The sequence below is a fragment of the Corvus cornix genome, chromosome 1 (assembly GCF_000738735.6).
Source record: "Corvus cornix cornix isolate S_Up_H32 chromosome 1, ASM73873v5, whole genome shotgun sequence".
Classification (NCBI taxonomy): Eukaryota; Metazoa; Chordata; class Aves; order Passeriformes; family Corvidae; genus Corvus; species Corvus cornix.
This window is the reverse complement of record NC_046332.1, coordinates 2,284,189-2,300,253: the sequence shown is the minus strand read 5'-3', so window position 1 is coordinate 2,300,253 and position 16,065 is coordinate 2,284,189. Positions and strand designations below refer to the sequence as shown.

Genomic DNA, 16,065 nt, shown 5'->3' with positions numbered 1-16,065 from the left:
TTCCATTAGTTGCCTACAAATTCTGACCACCTCCTTCTTATTCTGAACAGCACATCTAATTTAAACCTCCAATTTAGCAGAGTACTGTGATTTAATTAGTGTCTGTCTTATCTATTCCTGTTTTCAAAGACCATTTCCCAATTGGTATTTACTGCCAAAGAGACCAACACAGAAGGACTGCAGGACTTACTTTCATCATCTGAATCGAATCCAAAGAGCGTCTGACACTTCTTTTGTGCAAGGTGAGCCTCAAGTGCTTCTGAATTACAGTAGATGGTCAAGCAGTTGCCACATCTAAATCTTTCTGTTGATTTGCTACAAATTTTATCTTGTTCAGAACAAGCATCTACTTCATCAGCCAAAATTTTTCTCCGTTTTGGCATGCTAATGTAACGTTCATCAAGGTAACTTGGAGGCAATGGTCTGACGTAGGGTTTTGTTAAGATGACACCATATGAAGTAGTCTCTGTTGTCTGATTTGGTTTAGAAGGTACTTGTGAGGCAGCAGGAGCATTATTTTGTGGTGCATCGTGACAATTCTGTAAAACTGGTAACACTGACCCATTTTCTGTCCTTGTTTCATCTGCTACTCTGTCCAAAGGTATCTGGGATGCCTTGGATGATGTCTGATCTAGGTCACTGTGCCCATTGACCAGTTGGTCACTAACAACATTACAGTTTTCAGGATTTGGCTGCAACACAGGTGTCTTTTGGTCTATCAAACTTAAAACTGGAGCACTACTCTCAGATGAACTTTCATTTCCATTGTGAATTACATTATTTGCTTTCTTCTCCACGCTTTGAATATATGTCTTTGGTTCTGCAGAATCCTTCCTTGACTTCCAGGTTGGAATTGGTAAATCTACAGTTTCTTTTTCATTAACGGATTCATCTTCATCTTGGTAACTACAAAGTTCTGAAGGATCATCTGAAGAATCTTTTTCACTTGCATCTTCTGAACATTCTGGGGTTTTATTTAAATAATGCTGAGCCTCGTGTTCATACAGCAAAGGGAGCTCCTCAAATAGCTCACAGCAGTCTGAGAAATTGCACTGAGCTTTAAACACACTGTGACTTTTTGTATGTTCTGCAAGCTCAGTCGACAGCTTAAATCTCTGATTACAATTAAAGTGTAAACAAAAGTAAACATTTGGATACACATGTCTCTTCAGGTGGTCTATAAAATGCTGGGAATCAGCGAATTTCCTCTGGCAGAAGCGGCATTTTCCTTTATTCCATTTCATTATATGCTGCTGCACCTTCAGATCAGTTGGATGAGTTTTTCTGGCATGTTTGTTGAGGAATCTTATTTTTTTAAACACTCTAGCACAACCATTCGCAGGGCACTTAAATGTTCCTTCCTCGTCCAAGGCATCAATGTCTTTTTGAGGGCAAAACACTCCATTCACTTTATGCAGAATGGGTGACTCTTTGCTGGAGCTCTCATCGTCCTCAGGCAAACTCTCTGTACTTAAAGCATCAGGAACATTATTAAAACAGCTATCACTACTGTTTTCAGTAGCATCATCCTGGTCACTTAGATGGTTTTCCACTGCATCAAAAACCTGTTCTGCATTCTCAGCCTCCTCTTGGACCTGGTCAGAACTTGGGGCTACTGCAGCCTCTGGTTCAGTATCTTTGGAACCCTCAGAATTCCCATTTTCAAGAGACACAGAAACACTAGAACATTGCACTTCGTGAAGCGCAGGAGCCTCCTGACCAGCCTCAAGAGCTGCAGCAAGATGTTGCCTTTCTATCTTCCTGACATGATTCCTTAAGTGCTTCAGCATGAGTCCTTTCTGCCTGAACTTCCTGGTGCAAAGCACACAGGAGAAGCTGCCCTTTTTTTGGTGAGCTTGTGCGTGTTTCACTATGTGATCCCCAAGGAACTCCTTGTTGCAGATCACACAGCGGTGCCTTGGTTCAGTCTGATCCAACGTTTTGGATGCCTCAAGAGCCTGGTGGTTCTTTTTGGCACTCCCTTTGGACCGGGCTCCGGAGCAGTTTCCAGGGTCGAGCTCCCCATTGCTGACATCTGTTAGACAGCCACGTTCCTCACCCAGAGCCCTGCACTCTGCTGTTTTCTCGGTGTTTGCAGGAGAGTTTTCCAGTGTACTTTCACTCAAGCCATCCAAGGCTTTATCGCCCAACAACGCTAAACAATTCTGCTTGATCATCAAGAAATTCCAGAACTCAGGATCGAAAAACAATCCTTTCTTCAAGATGGGAAGCAGCTCAAACCGCACACGGTTTTGAACAGAACTAGTGCACTCATTGTATTCTTCATCTGCACATTTATACAAATGTTCAACAGTGTAGTACGATTCCAAGGTGCGCTCCAGGAAAAAGATGGAGAGAGCACAAATTCTGAGGATCTCCAAGTCATTTGGCAGAAAATGAGCGATTGCTTTATAAATAAGACTTTTCATGTTGGGATCTTCACGGAGGTCCAGCTGTAGGGCACATCCACATATCTCAACACAGATCTGAAGGCCATCCTCGCCAACCTGCAGGAAGGAAATGACAGAGTACATAAACAACTCCCAAACATCCCAGTATTTATATTCATCTATTGCAAAGCAGGAGTTCAGAAAGCATCCTCCTAACTAAACTTCACCCAAGGGCATGAACATCTTTAAATATTGCTCAAACAAGGCTATAAATACAGATACAAAAATGGTTTGCACCGAAAGCTGTACAGCTACTGTCAACAAAGCTTCAGCTCCGCTCCATGCAGTTCTATAGTTAAAGGTAATTATTTGGGGATATAAACCAAGACTGCAAGAGATCATATCTGATCTGTCAGTATCTTCTGCCTGCTTCTTCATTGCCTTGGCTGTTTCACACCATAATTGAATGATTCTTCTCTATTTTAGCCCTGTTCTAACTTTTTTAGCTTGAATTACATAAAAACCATGGTAATATTGCTCACAGTTTTGAACAACCACCAGGGGAACCGTAACAACCCATGGCCAAGAATTCTAACAGGCCTCATTTGCCAAAAGTGATGACCCATCCTTCCAATGAGCAGAATTCCTATTCCACACTTCAAGCTGCAGGCCCTGTCATGAACATGGAACTCAGAGGGATGATCAGAAATACACTGCCCAACAGGCAGCAGATTACAGTCAAAAGAGGTATAGGAAATTTAGAAATAATTAATACCTACTATATTTAAATGTGTTTTAACAAATACAGACAATATTCAAGAAGTAGGGGGTTATTAAAAAAATAAGACTACTCAGATGCAAATAGAATTATTAATAACACCACAAGCATTTTAGAACACATACCCTTGAACAGCAGCAAATTATTGCATTTAGATCTGACAAAATAATTTAGAATTCCTTAAGGGCATAAAATATGGAGGAGCTCTGTTAAGTCAGGTCAATGATAAATAACATTTGTTGGGAAACAACTCACAGGCCTGTGTGCAAAGCATTGCACGTGACATCTTTTGCAGATGGGACAGAACAAGCCTAAGACCTGAAGCAAGAAATACAGCACAATCTTCTGAAGCAAAATCATGTCTTCTCCTGTAGTATTCTGCCTTTTCCTTTATGTTATATTAAACACTTTTTTCAGATTTGATTAGAACTGGTAAAAGGATTCAGAATTTAACAAGGATGAAGGCTGCATACAATTACACGAGGTCTATTTCCTTAAGAGATCAGGCTGAAAAAGAAACCCCAAGCAATAAATCATTCACATTTATTCCATGGACTTATTCCTCAAACTTGCTGCAGAAACAGAACAACCCACCATTCCAAAAAAACCCCAAAAAACAAACTTAAAACCACAAAAGCAATCATAATATTGAAGCCCATTCTAGAACCTGACAAAAATTTCAAGATAATACTGTGTCCTTCCCTACTCCCTCTTTTTTAACTTTCCACAAAAAGTGGTGATTACACAACACAAACATCACTTCTCTTTACTTTAACTGGTTACCAAAAGAATGGTGGATGAGGTAAAAACAAACAGAACTTACTTCATCCTTAATGACTTTCATGAAAGGGAAAATTACTCTGACATTTGTAGCAATTCTTAGAAGCTGGTAGCACTGGTCCACAAATACTTGTTTTGATGGGTTAGATTTGAGCTGCAGTTTACTCCAAATGAAGATCAGGTCCCTATTAGGTAGAGAAGAAAACATTCCAATTAGGTTGAGTTTTAGAACTCTACCACTAAGCATGATGCATTCCTAAAGACAATTATTTGCATGTTCTGTGACTAAAATCATATTTGAGGGTATAATACTGACCTAATTAACACCACAACTGCACACAACGTGCACAATGGAAAATGCAACTTAATTACTTGGTTAAAGTATTCAGGGTATCTCCTATCACTCAGCCAATGAAATATTCAACAAAACATTCATGTATTCAGCTTAGTTTCAGAGAAGTGCACAATAAAATCAGATGGAACAGCACCTAGCCCTCAACACCACAGGCAATAAACATCTGTGTGCTCTTGGGAATAAATCACTTCCAGTGCAACGATGGAAGAGTCCTTCAGGAAAAGAAGCTTTTGAACATGGAAAATGGAAGCAGCATAGGAAACTTCTGATGTGGCAGGAAATAGTGATGTTCTCCAGTTAGCACAATTTTCTGCCCACAGCAGTTATACCACAGTTTCAGGCTCTACAGCTATCCTACATCTCCATGATCTGCAGTCAAATACATTTCTGCCTGAGACAAGGAAATGTAAGATCAGATTAGGGCTGAACTCTGCACAAGTGATGTGCTTAGCCTATAAAATAGAGTTAATTGAAGTTTTAAAGCATAGAAGTGCTGTGCACTTTAATTCAGAGACTCAGGAAAGCAACTGGATTAACTTTTAGTCAAAAGAAGATTTGCCAGCACAAAGATTTCACACAGGGGTAGCTCTGGCTAGGAATCAGGAGAAATCCCACCATAACATTACAATGAAAGCAGAACCCACTGACTTTCATTTTCTGAAGGAAGACACTTTTTTATTCCAGCAGCCTGCTCCCTCAGAAAACAAACCTGGTTACTGACAAAAATATTTGGCTGATTTTCCAGAGTCAGACAAACCTTTTGAGATTAAGCTTCTCTTAGTGAGCTCAGAGCCTGAATGAAGGGAAGCGACAGAACTGCCCATGACAAAACCAACACCACTTTTGAATTCAGGACAGCTCTACAATTGAATTCAGCTCTACAACTCTGCTTGACATTGAGACCTTGATTGTTTTCTTTCATACAGAACCCAAGAGAACTAAAGTTGAAAGGAAGATCAAACTTACGGAGGAAACTGTGAAAAGGGAGACCTATAGGCAGCTCTACGCACGAAAAATTAGTCTTACTGGTTTTCCAAAGATATAAACTGTTCACCTCTGCCTTTACCAGGCTGGAAATCTGAACTCCACATATTTGCAAACTTCATCTACAAGTTTGAAATTAGTGTCTTCATGCACTAAACCATTCACAACAACTCAGTGGAAGTCTCAACATGAAGTACAGAAGTAAGAACTGAGTATTTTTGCTGTTATGTGTTACAATTCAATAAGCCATCTTATTCTCTGCTTTGCCTCACACCATTTCAGAACAAGCCACTTCAATACTAATCCCAGAGAACGTGAGAAAAATTAAATTATTCTTCTGAGAGATTAGTGATTAAAGGGGCTTGCTATGTGTTCAGACAAGTGCTAGGCTGGCACAAGGAAAGAGCTGAAAAAGGAATGCAGAAAACTGGAAGCAGAAGGAAGAGCTCCATGGGTGAAGAACAAGGTGTTACCCATCATTTGCCTAGACCCTGACATGAAACAGTATTTTAGTCTTTTAGTTTTATTTTTCTGTGTTGATATGGCAGCTTCTTCAAGCCCATCTCTTACTTTTTTGGGACAATTTAGATTGTTACTGGGAGATCACAGAACTCAGCACCTCTTGACCAGAGGCAACCATGCATTCCAGACTCTTAACTACCTCCAAAATACCAAAACCACTGTGTGCCTCCACCAGCAATATAAGATGATGGCTAAACCCTCCCTAACTTAGCTGGATCTAATCCCTTTGCTACTCTTAATAAGTAGGTCTAGGGAACACACTTGCCAAAAGACTGACCAAACCTGTGGTGAAAATTCCTTGACTTACTGAATTTACTGCACAGGAATCATCTGAAAACAGCCAAAATACTACTAAAAAAATCATCTGGCAGAAAAGGAAGGCCATTTATGCCTGCTGCATCAAAATATTGTGTGTCTTCCTGAAGAGACAACACTTTGTATCGAAGTGTTCTGAATTGACTTCTTACCAATACTTTGTGCAAAATTTTTTTTAGTATGACCAACCACAGCTTGCTTGATTTCATTTCAGAAAAATAATTCTGTTCATCAGAATCTAGAATTTATTCTTAACATCAGTGAAAATTAAGAGTTTTGTGACAAAGCTGCTTGAAGTTCATGATCCTCCAAGATGACAGCTAATGGTTTTAGCTTGAAGATTTCATATAGGCTGTAGCAAATATCTGCTATTTACAGCTTTCTAATCTATTTCGTTGTCTTATCTTTGCTAGTAGGGTTAGCTGCTAGATCTCTGTTAGATCTGCAAGGCCCTCAGTTCCAGACAAGGTGAGATGATTTATACTGTGCTGGAGACATTAAAATCTTCCCTGGGGAGAAGAACACTCTGTGGGTTAATTTAACCCAGCTCCTACTTCTTCAAAAAATTGGATTACAGCACAGCCATGCCTTCACAAGCTTTGCTGCAGTTTACATGATCTATTAAGTATTACACAGAGCTCTTGTTGGGAACACAATTGTTAAGGCTCAGCATCTGTAAAGAATGAAACATCTGTCTGAGATGCACAGACGTAAGTGCTCTGAACTCTGTTCCAAAGATCCTCAAGTTCTATATTCTGAATAGATTAAAATACTGACAGATGCCAAGATTATTTCCTAAAAACCAGGTATCAAACAGTCCTTGAGCCTCTTCTGGAGTTTCATCTTTGACATCTGCTTTGCCAGAACAAAAAGAGATAGATATCTTGCTTTGAACAGTAATTTCAAAATGGATGATGCAAAACTCAATGATCAGCTGATTAAGAGCAAGGTTAACATGTTACTACAGCAAAAGGAGGTTTAATTACAATATTCAAAATGCATTTCTTTAAAGACTGAATCCCCCAAACAGAAAGCACTAATCCATAGAGGCTACACCTGTAATTTCCTAGTAAGAAGCAGGGAGATGCAGCATTTAGGCAGGAATCAGTAAAGATGGATTCAATTCCCAGTGGGCTCACACAAACTCTACCTTTTTGGTTGAACTTCACCTGTCCTATGGGGACAGTCCAGTCCATCTTTTCCTGGACAGACTGGATGAAAAATGCCAGTAGCTAATGCCAATACATTGTACTACAAATGGATGCCATAATCATAATCCCAATGCTTTCAACTGAACAATTACTCATCCAACAGTCCAATAGTTAAGGAAAAAAGTTAATAACAAACCAAACATTATCATATCTAACTTTCATTAGTGTCTCAAGACAACAAAGCTTTTTGATTTCCTGGAATCTGGGAACACAGAAAGCCAAGGTAGCTTCTGAACTCCATATTAAAATTAGTTAGGCAGATTAATAATTTGATCTCTATCAAATCCTTGCTAAAATGTTTTGCTTTAACTACATAACCAAACAAATAAAGCATATTTTATCAAGGAATGCAGATGTTCCTTGAGGTACAGAATACAAGCTCAACAGAAGTATTATATTCCTTGCCATCTTTCAGTCCCCAGAATGACAAAATTTGTTGCCAACTCTCATCCAAGTATCAAGATGACTGAATGTGTGTGAAGACATCTTCAGTGTTTTCTAGAGAACCCCATCGAGGTGGTAGCTCTGTTTATGACATCAAAGTTTCCATAATTAGTAGCACATTTTTAGAACCATACATTCTCTTTTTAGTCACTTTGGTGACACACTACAGTTACAGAGCAAAATATCTACATGGGTAAAGTCTACAGACTGCATTTTGCTAATAATAAATGCTACATTTCTAGGTACTTCTAGCCTGAGGAGTGTAAAGGGCTCACTTTTCTGTTACTTTGAAACATTAAAGAAGTGTTTTGCACTATGTAGGCTACCCCTGTACATGGCTGTGTGTAAAAAGGCAAACAGGCACAACAGAAGCACCAGGAACATTTCAAAATCGTTTTTATCTGGTATTTTAAAGTTAGGTGAGTTTCATTTTGGCAATAAGCATGTATTTTCTGCTCAGCTGCTTCCCCAGAAATAAAGTATTTACCATATACAATACATGTCCCCATTTTGGAGCTGTGGGACTAGGAAGGATTCACAAAGCTGTAAGGCTAAGGTAGTCTTCCCTTCTTTTTCAGTGTTGCAGATGATCTCAATTCCACTCTTGCAATCAGTCCTCAACAAGTGCTATACAATTAAAATAAAATCGATTTAGATCAATTGGCTAACATGAAATCAAAACCTATCAGACCTTGGTCTACTAAAAACTTCAGGAATTGATATTAACACAGGATGTCTTTGGAATGGCTTTTGTGTACATCTACAAATAAAGATTTTGGAGGTATTTTGAGCTCTTTCATATTTCTTAGAGAAATGACCATCAGAGCAATTGTCTGAGAAATTAAAATACTACACAAAATCACTTTTTTGCATGATGGTAGCTTGTTCTTAAAACAAGGTTAAGAAAAACACTGTAATCTAGTAAGTGCAATCAGTGGTAAAATAGGGCCACATTCAGCTCAAGTGTCATTTTACATACTGGGGCATCATTAAAAAACTTCAACAAAACTATATAATGTACGATTAACATCCATTAGGCTCAAGTGCTTTTACTAAAATAATAGTCAATAGTAAAATAATCAATACACTGAAGTTACAAAATATTTAGGGACTATATCTACAAGAACACTTGACCAAAAAATAACATTTAGGTCAACAAGATTTGTAGGCACTGCACATTTAACTTTTCAAAGCTTAAGTCAGCACTAAGTTAAGCAACATCAGGGTGGCTGCCTGATTTTATGACATTTGGTTCCACAAAATAAGAGTTCCACATGCTCCTGTTGACAACTCATACAAAGCAAGTATAAAGCACCACTTCATTTTAAAAAAGAAATGTATACTGACAAACAATACCTCCTGGAATAGCTGATCTTCTAATGGTGACATATAAAGACAGGTGAAAAGAGCTTGATGGAAATACAGATCTTTACTGATATCTGGATGATTTATGCAAGATTTGATAAGAGCCATTGCCTCAGGGATGCGTTCACAGGCAATAAGGTATCTGGCACGGAGTTCAAAGAACAGTGGATTTTCAGAGCTTAAATATTTGTTAACTGCACAGAAAAGAAAGATTTAAAGGCAATTAGAATATGAAGTCCAAACAACAAATATATCTAAATGTAATGTTGTTTTTAATAACAAATAATATTAAGAAAAAATAAAGGCTCTGCTAAAATACCTATCAAATATTAAATTAAATACCATAAGAAATCTGTCCTTCTGCTTGCAAACAGAAATTGTTATTTTTCTTAAACCAGTAACCTAATTCAGTATTTTGTTTCTAACAAGTTAACACAAGGTGCTGCAAAGGATTAGTAAAATATATATTATATAGAAGCAGATGTGAACATTTTAGAGAAAGAAAATTCCCTCCTTTCTCAGCAGCGGAATCTGTGTGACTGCCAGAAGCACAGGACTGACATCACTTCCAAAGCCATAATTATAAATATTCAAAAAAACCCTCAAGATACTCATTATCCATTAAAATGTAAGACCTCAAAGTGGTGAAAAATGTTAACTACAATTCACATGCTGTTGCCTCAAGAAGCTTTGAATGCCTTGATTTTCCTTGCCAAATTGGAAAACACACCTTTTCTTCCTCTGGAAGTGCTACTGGGCACAACTCCTATCTAAATACATTTAAATTCTAGCTCCTCATTTCTGGAAATCTGGTTTTTGGCTCTGAAAGACAATCTTAACACTAATATTTGAATGAAATCAGCTCAAGTGAGATACTGAAAATACTCAACATTGAAGTAACTGGAAATTCAGAAATACCTAGAACACGTGCTTTGTACCTCTATTATAAAAGTTCATACAGATTGTAGTATCTCTTTGGATTAAAAGTTAAAATATCACTCAAGGCTACAACTGCAGTACTCTAGTGTTTCATGTTTTAAAGAAAGAAAGAATGAGATTGTCAATTTAAAGGCAGTGAAGGCTGAAAGTTTATACCTTAGAAGGAATCAGTATTAATTGCAAGCAACTTAAAGTGAAACTTAAGAAATGGTTACTGAAAATCACACTCTCAACAAAATTTTTCCCCCAAAATGAAGAGATTACTTGTACAACAAGCTTTCAGCTAAAACTTCATTGGTTGTTTTTTTTAAAAATCATTCCTTATACTCAAACCCAGGATTTCTCTAGCATCTTTATTTTTATGCAAGCTAGTAGTGTCCCATGCTAATGAACACTTAGGAATTGTTATTCAAGGTTATCAGGTTTCAGTTTGATTTGTTAACAGATGGCACTGTAAGAAAAAAAACATCTCATTCCCACTATCCATCAGCACTTTTGAGAACAAACTCTCAGAAAACAAGAGGACTAAAAGGAAAGCAAGTATCTAATGGTGGCAACGAACTGCAAGAAAAAGTGATTATACAGAAAAGTCCTTAACGCAAGTAAAGGCCTCTCCTTTTTTGAATTACCATCCTCAGGATAACAAACCACATCCTCTGTTTTGTATGCAAACATTACCCAACAGATTACTGAAAAATTAGGCTGCAAATACTCAGCTTTGGATAAGTGCTAACAGTAAGGAAATGCTGCCCATCTAACAAGTGGCTGTAACATCCTTTTCCCTAAAGGAGGGAGAACTGCACTCCACAGCACAGCTCACCCTGTTCTACCATTCCCATTTGGTGCAGGGAACTTTTAGGTCCCTTCTGCTCCATAAATGAGACTCTGTCCTCTGCCAGCCTCCTCTCCCAGGGAAGGAGATCTCCCACACCCTACACCACTGCCAGCAGGAGCTCCCAAGGATGTGGGTTCCTATAGCCTCCACACGCTGTTTTCAAACAGAGTTCCAGTGATGCTGCTAGCAGGGCAGTGCTCCCTTCCTGCCCTGGAATGTCCTGTTTTCCCAGGGCAGCACACAGAGCTCTTCTAGCCCCCAAGCCAAAGACAACTGCCAGCTACAGCAGCATTTGGCCGAGTCTGTGATACACTAACGAACAACGTTTAATCTTATCCAGGCAGTGATGCTTTGCTTTAGAGCAACAGACATCAACTCCCACCTCAGCAACTCATCACCTGCTCCATCTGAGTGCACCTCCATACTGTTCTCTTCTAGATGCTCACCTTATTCTCCCTAGTCTATCACAAGTTCATTGCTCCTGTGTTTCAACCCTACTATTTTTCTTTCAATGACTGCCTTTGTTTCCAGCCACCTCCAAACAGACTGTGACATCTCAAAGTTTACTACAACTCATGTAAAGGTAGGCACAGAGAGGTTTGTCTTGGCCTAAGCTTCTCCATGGAGTTAATGAACCCAAGACAGGATTATGTAGCTCACACAAACTGATTTTTGCAAGGAATGGTTGGTGATTCAGCAATAATAGGCAGTTTTTCCTATTTAAAATAGTTCCCTGAGGGAACTACACAGCCAAGTTTCAAAATATACACCAAACACTGCTAGCCTATAAAGCAGCACAGGATGTTTGCTTTGTGTTAAGACTCCACAAGAAGCAAATTTTAGAGGAAGCGAGAGGAAGAAAGAGTGAGCTTCCAAAATATAATTATCTAAAATGAAACGTTTGTCAGCACAGATGAGATGTGTCAAGGGTGTGTGTGAGGATATCAGAAGATAAAAGGAGAAAAAACCTCGCAGCAGAGGGGAAGGAGATGCAGCCTGAAACAAAAGGGAACAAAGTGCTCATCTCATGACAACAGGCCTCATTCCTGCTCTGCCAGGTTAAAAACAAACAGCCTCAAACTGTTACCCATCATAGAGAGGCTTCATGGTGATCAAGAGAATCACTATAGCAAAGGACTAAACCAATTCTTTGCTGGAGAGATGGAGATAGAGACCTAATTCCACATCATAATCACCAAAATCATGCAATGCAGAACAAAACAAGGTTCATCTTGGTTTTCATTTTGTTTCTGTAGGTATTTGACCAGAACTTTGAAATAGCTAATAAAAATCATGGGTAAATCTGTTGCTCAAGCAGTTGCTTCACAAAAGAGACAGAACAACAAAGACATAATGCTGTTAATTCGCTATCAAAACCCTTGTTCTGGTTAAGGAGGCAGCTCACTGAGCTCTCCTGACTTCAGTGCTCTTCCTCTCTCTCCAGAATGAGCACATTGTCACAAACACAATGATGAGTTTGTATCATGCACTTCACCATAATAACTAGAGAAGAACTGGCATTTTCCATCACTATCAAACAAAAACAACTTTTAAGAGCTCCCCTGTGAACACTGCCGGTCAATAAGTTGCTTAAGATGCTAGTAAAGACTTTACTGCAGCTTGAGTATTTTTCCTCTTAGGAACTTTCATTAACATTCCAGTGATTTTGTTCCCATGCACTGCACCTTTCCCAGCTCCAGGAATTACATATCCATAAACAGAAAGCAGCTGTCACATGTAGCCATGGGCATCATTGGAAACAGAACCAAGGAAAGCCACAAGACCAAGTATTTACAACTGAAGAGAAAAATTAAATGAGTCAGAGTGCCAGGAGACAAATACACATCAGATCCTCTCCAGTCATGTTATTTCAGGAGTCTAACTGAAGCCAAGTTGGTCTCCATGCTCTAAGTGTACAGATCTGGTAAACCCACCCTATGAATTTTATTAACTATTTAGGAGCTGCCTGTGTCTGACCAATCTGATCTCTACATTATAAAAGCAGACTTAAATCAGCAAAGAAATTCAGCTTTCTGTCAAACAAAAAAGGGACCAGCACATTTTACTACAGAAAAATAGTTAAAACTCTGTGCAATGCCAGCTACAACACCTCACCCTATATATTAAAAAAAAACGTATTTGAACACATTTTTCAGTACTCTAGAAAACTACTGTGATAAAGGAAGTACCTAATTCCTGTGACACAGGCTTTGCTTTAAGAATTGCTTGTAATACTGGATCCTCCCATGGTCCACCATCTCGAATGATTCGAGTCACTAGTTCCAGGTTCAGATTTCTGTATTTATTTAGAAGGTTCTGACATTCCTACGTGCAAAAAGAGAAACAATTAGAAAGAAGATGATGTTGTCTAAAAATAGTTAGGCCCTCCCAAAAATACAAACCAAGAAACCCATGCATGGCTGAGTATTTCCTCAGTCAGTAATCTGAGCTACTAAGTCTTTCATTGACCATACAGAAAGTCCTAAAGCAACAACTGATATTATCTAAAAACAGCAATACAGAACTGTTGAAGGCCAAATTCATGACTTCTACAGCACTGAGAAAGAGCCTTCCATGTGCACAACAAAGCAAAAACACCTTTCCTTGGATTGAGAACATTACTGGCACACACTGAGACAAGTCTTCACCTCATAGCAGCCTGCACAGATTTAGACATGTTGAGCTGGATTTGTGATTTCTGAGGGAAAAACTGAATTAAGCCATGAGTCACCAGCCCTCAAGCAACCATTTTTCTCCAGATTTCTACATAACAGGAATTACGTTTGCCTGTAATATCATGGAATGATTTAGCCAGCCATGATTTTCACACGTCAAGTTCCCTCTAATCCCTGTACCTTATTTGTTGTAAAAGTGTCAACAACACCATTAATCAACAGAAAATTTTAGTAGCGAGGAAGTTATCCAATATTGAAACAAAAAATGCAGCAGAAGAATGGCTTCCATCCACATTCAATTACCTGCTTTTCACTGCCAGTTCGATTACACAACTGATGCAGAAACAGTGCTGGCACATCAATTTGTAGAAGCAGTAATAGGTATCACCATAAAAATAACAAGGGAAGAACCATTTCTCGAACTGTAGTTCCATGAGCAATATTAATAGAGACACAACCCTGGTTTTCATCCTTTTCATCCCTTCTTTCCCTGCAAACTTTCCTCTCATGGTGGCACAACCCTAAAAATCAATTTGGGTATTAAAAAAACCCAAACAAACCAAACCCCACACTTACCTGGCAAAACAAGTTTTTAATCCAGGGTCATTCATCTTATGCGGCTGTACATAGATACATAAAACTCTGTCCCAATCTACCCAAGAATAGAAAAATTTAAACTATCCATGTTTGTGCTGACTTGAAGACTTCATTGAGATGAAGCTTCAATTTCAAATTTACTGTTTAAAACCAGAGGGGAAACATGAGATGCCATGTCATGAACTGAATGTCATTAAGCCCTAAATAGACATAAACAAGCCGAGTTTCTTTCACTATAATGGCATGATTCCTCCAGGTCATATATTCACAAAAACTGTCTTTACATCTACTGAAATAATATTAAAAGTTTATATGAAAGTAGGCAACACTACCTGGATTGAACCTAAAATATCTTTCAAAGGATCTTCATAGAACTCATCCTTTCCAAAGAACAGCAGCAATTCAAAAAAACTCCTAAAAAACAGAAGTAGTGACAAGTCAAACTAAAAACATTTATTCAAAAACATGAAACTACTGTAAGTCTCTTACTTTTCACAGCACTCAAATCAAAATTAGGAATTTTGTGTATTCTAGACTTGTGTCCATATGAAGTCACTCAAAGGTTTTTGGTGCCTGCCAATTCATGTTTTCAAGCACTTTCTACAAACACACTTTATTTTATTTCGGCCTGTCTTGCTGTAACTGAAGTCCCTCTATGAAGATGGTGGTTTAAAGGTGTTAATTATTTTATCTTTTCAAAAAAATGCTTTTGAAGATTATTTGGAAAGGGACAGCTTTGGTGCAAACATGCAAACAAAACTACATTCACCTTCCGTGTGGCATTCAAATTCATACAACTTGAATTTTACCATCACCAAGTTTTTAAGCAGATCAGGTCTATGTCCAGCAAGATGAATTCACAGGTGTTACCCCGAAATGCAGAAATGCATTTCTGCAGAAATGGCAGAAGAAAGGACTGATACTTTCAACACCTGCTTAGATTCAACCTGGCTTGTGGCCTCCATGGTTTTTATCATCTTAAAATCCTGGTCTAGCATTTCATTTCTTTTAAATCCTGGTGGCAGAATCAGAGAGGTTGGTAGAAAGCAGCTTTCAATTCAGGCTTTCATTTGCAAAAGCCTCCCTCCATATAATGCAGTTGAGTCAATTCAATCAAAAACTTGGCAGTCGGAGTTCGTGGATCCGCAGTGCAACTGTTACTGTTCTGCCTGAAGATTCTGAGAAATTCCATTTCTACTTGGAAAAAGTACCAAGCAGGAATTGGACTAATGAGCTGCAATTGCTGATTGAGAAAGACATGAGCAGCAGACAAGAACTGAGCAACTCTCAGAGGGACAGGTAAGACTTCAAGAAATACTGTGCAAATTAAAGGCAGTTTTTTCACCTCAGTAACATTTTCAGAAACACTGTGCATTAAAAAGGTCTTAATACTCACATAGGCATAATTAAATGTTCTATAGGAATAATTGACAAGTACCATAAAATCAAGATTTCCAATAGATTACACTGAATCAATTTTTTTTTAACCAGTGATTAACTATGCCAAAAACAGGCCTAGAGAAATAAAGATACAAATTCATTATGCTCAGTGACAAAATTTCTCTCAAGGCTAGGTCTTTGAATCTCAACTCAAATACGCAATGAAAAAACAATCTCAACCCAAATAAGTACTTGGTTCTGAAAAAACATTATCTCTTTTCACATTAAACAAAATTTTGCAGCATACTTGACTCTCAGGAAAGGTCAGCCATGAGTCATGTCATGATGTGGCAAGCAGCCAAACCGGAACTTAAATAGTAAGACAAAACTAGTTAGAGCAAGTGATGCATGCATTTAAATTTGCTTTGACTGATTTAAAAAAAGGAGGATCTTGCAAAAAAAATCTGGAAATCAACAGTGAACAAGAGTAAACTA

General features: G+C 38.4%; 1 protein-coding gene across 1 annotated transcript in view; it reads right to left on the bottom strand.

Annotated features, from left to right (window-relative positions):
- ZNF654 (zinc finger protein 654) overlaps positions 1-16,065 on the bottom strand; it is a 30,533-nt gene that overhangs the window by 3,998 nt on the left and 10,470 nt on the right. The window contains exons 3-8 of the mRNA XM_039556081.1: positions 14,523-14,604; positions 13,108-13,243; positions 9,136-9,338; positions 8,267-8,406; positions 3,992-4,133; positions 191-2,507 (exon numbers count right to left, since the gene is read on the bottom strand). Of these exons, the coding sequence (XP_039412015.1) occupies positions 191-2,507; positions 3,992-4,133; positions 8,267-8,406; positions 9,136-9,338; positions 13,108-13,243; positions 14,523-14,604 (3,020 nt within the window). The remainder of the gene's footprint in view (positions 1-190; positions 2,508-3,991; positions 4,134-8,266; positions 8,407-9,135; positions 9,339-13,107; positions 13,244-14,522; positions 14,605-16,065) is intronic.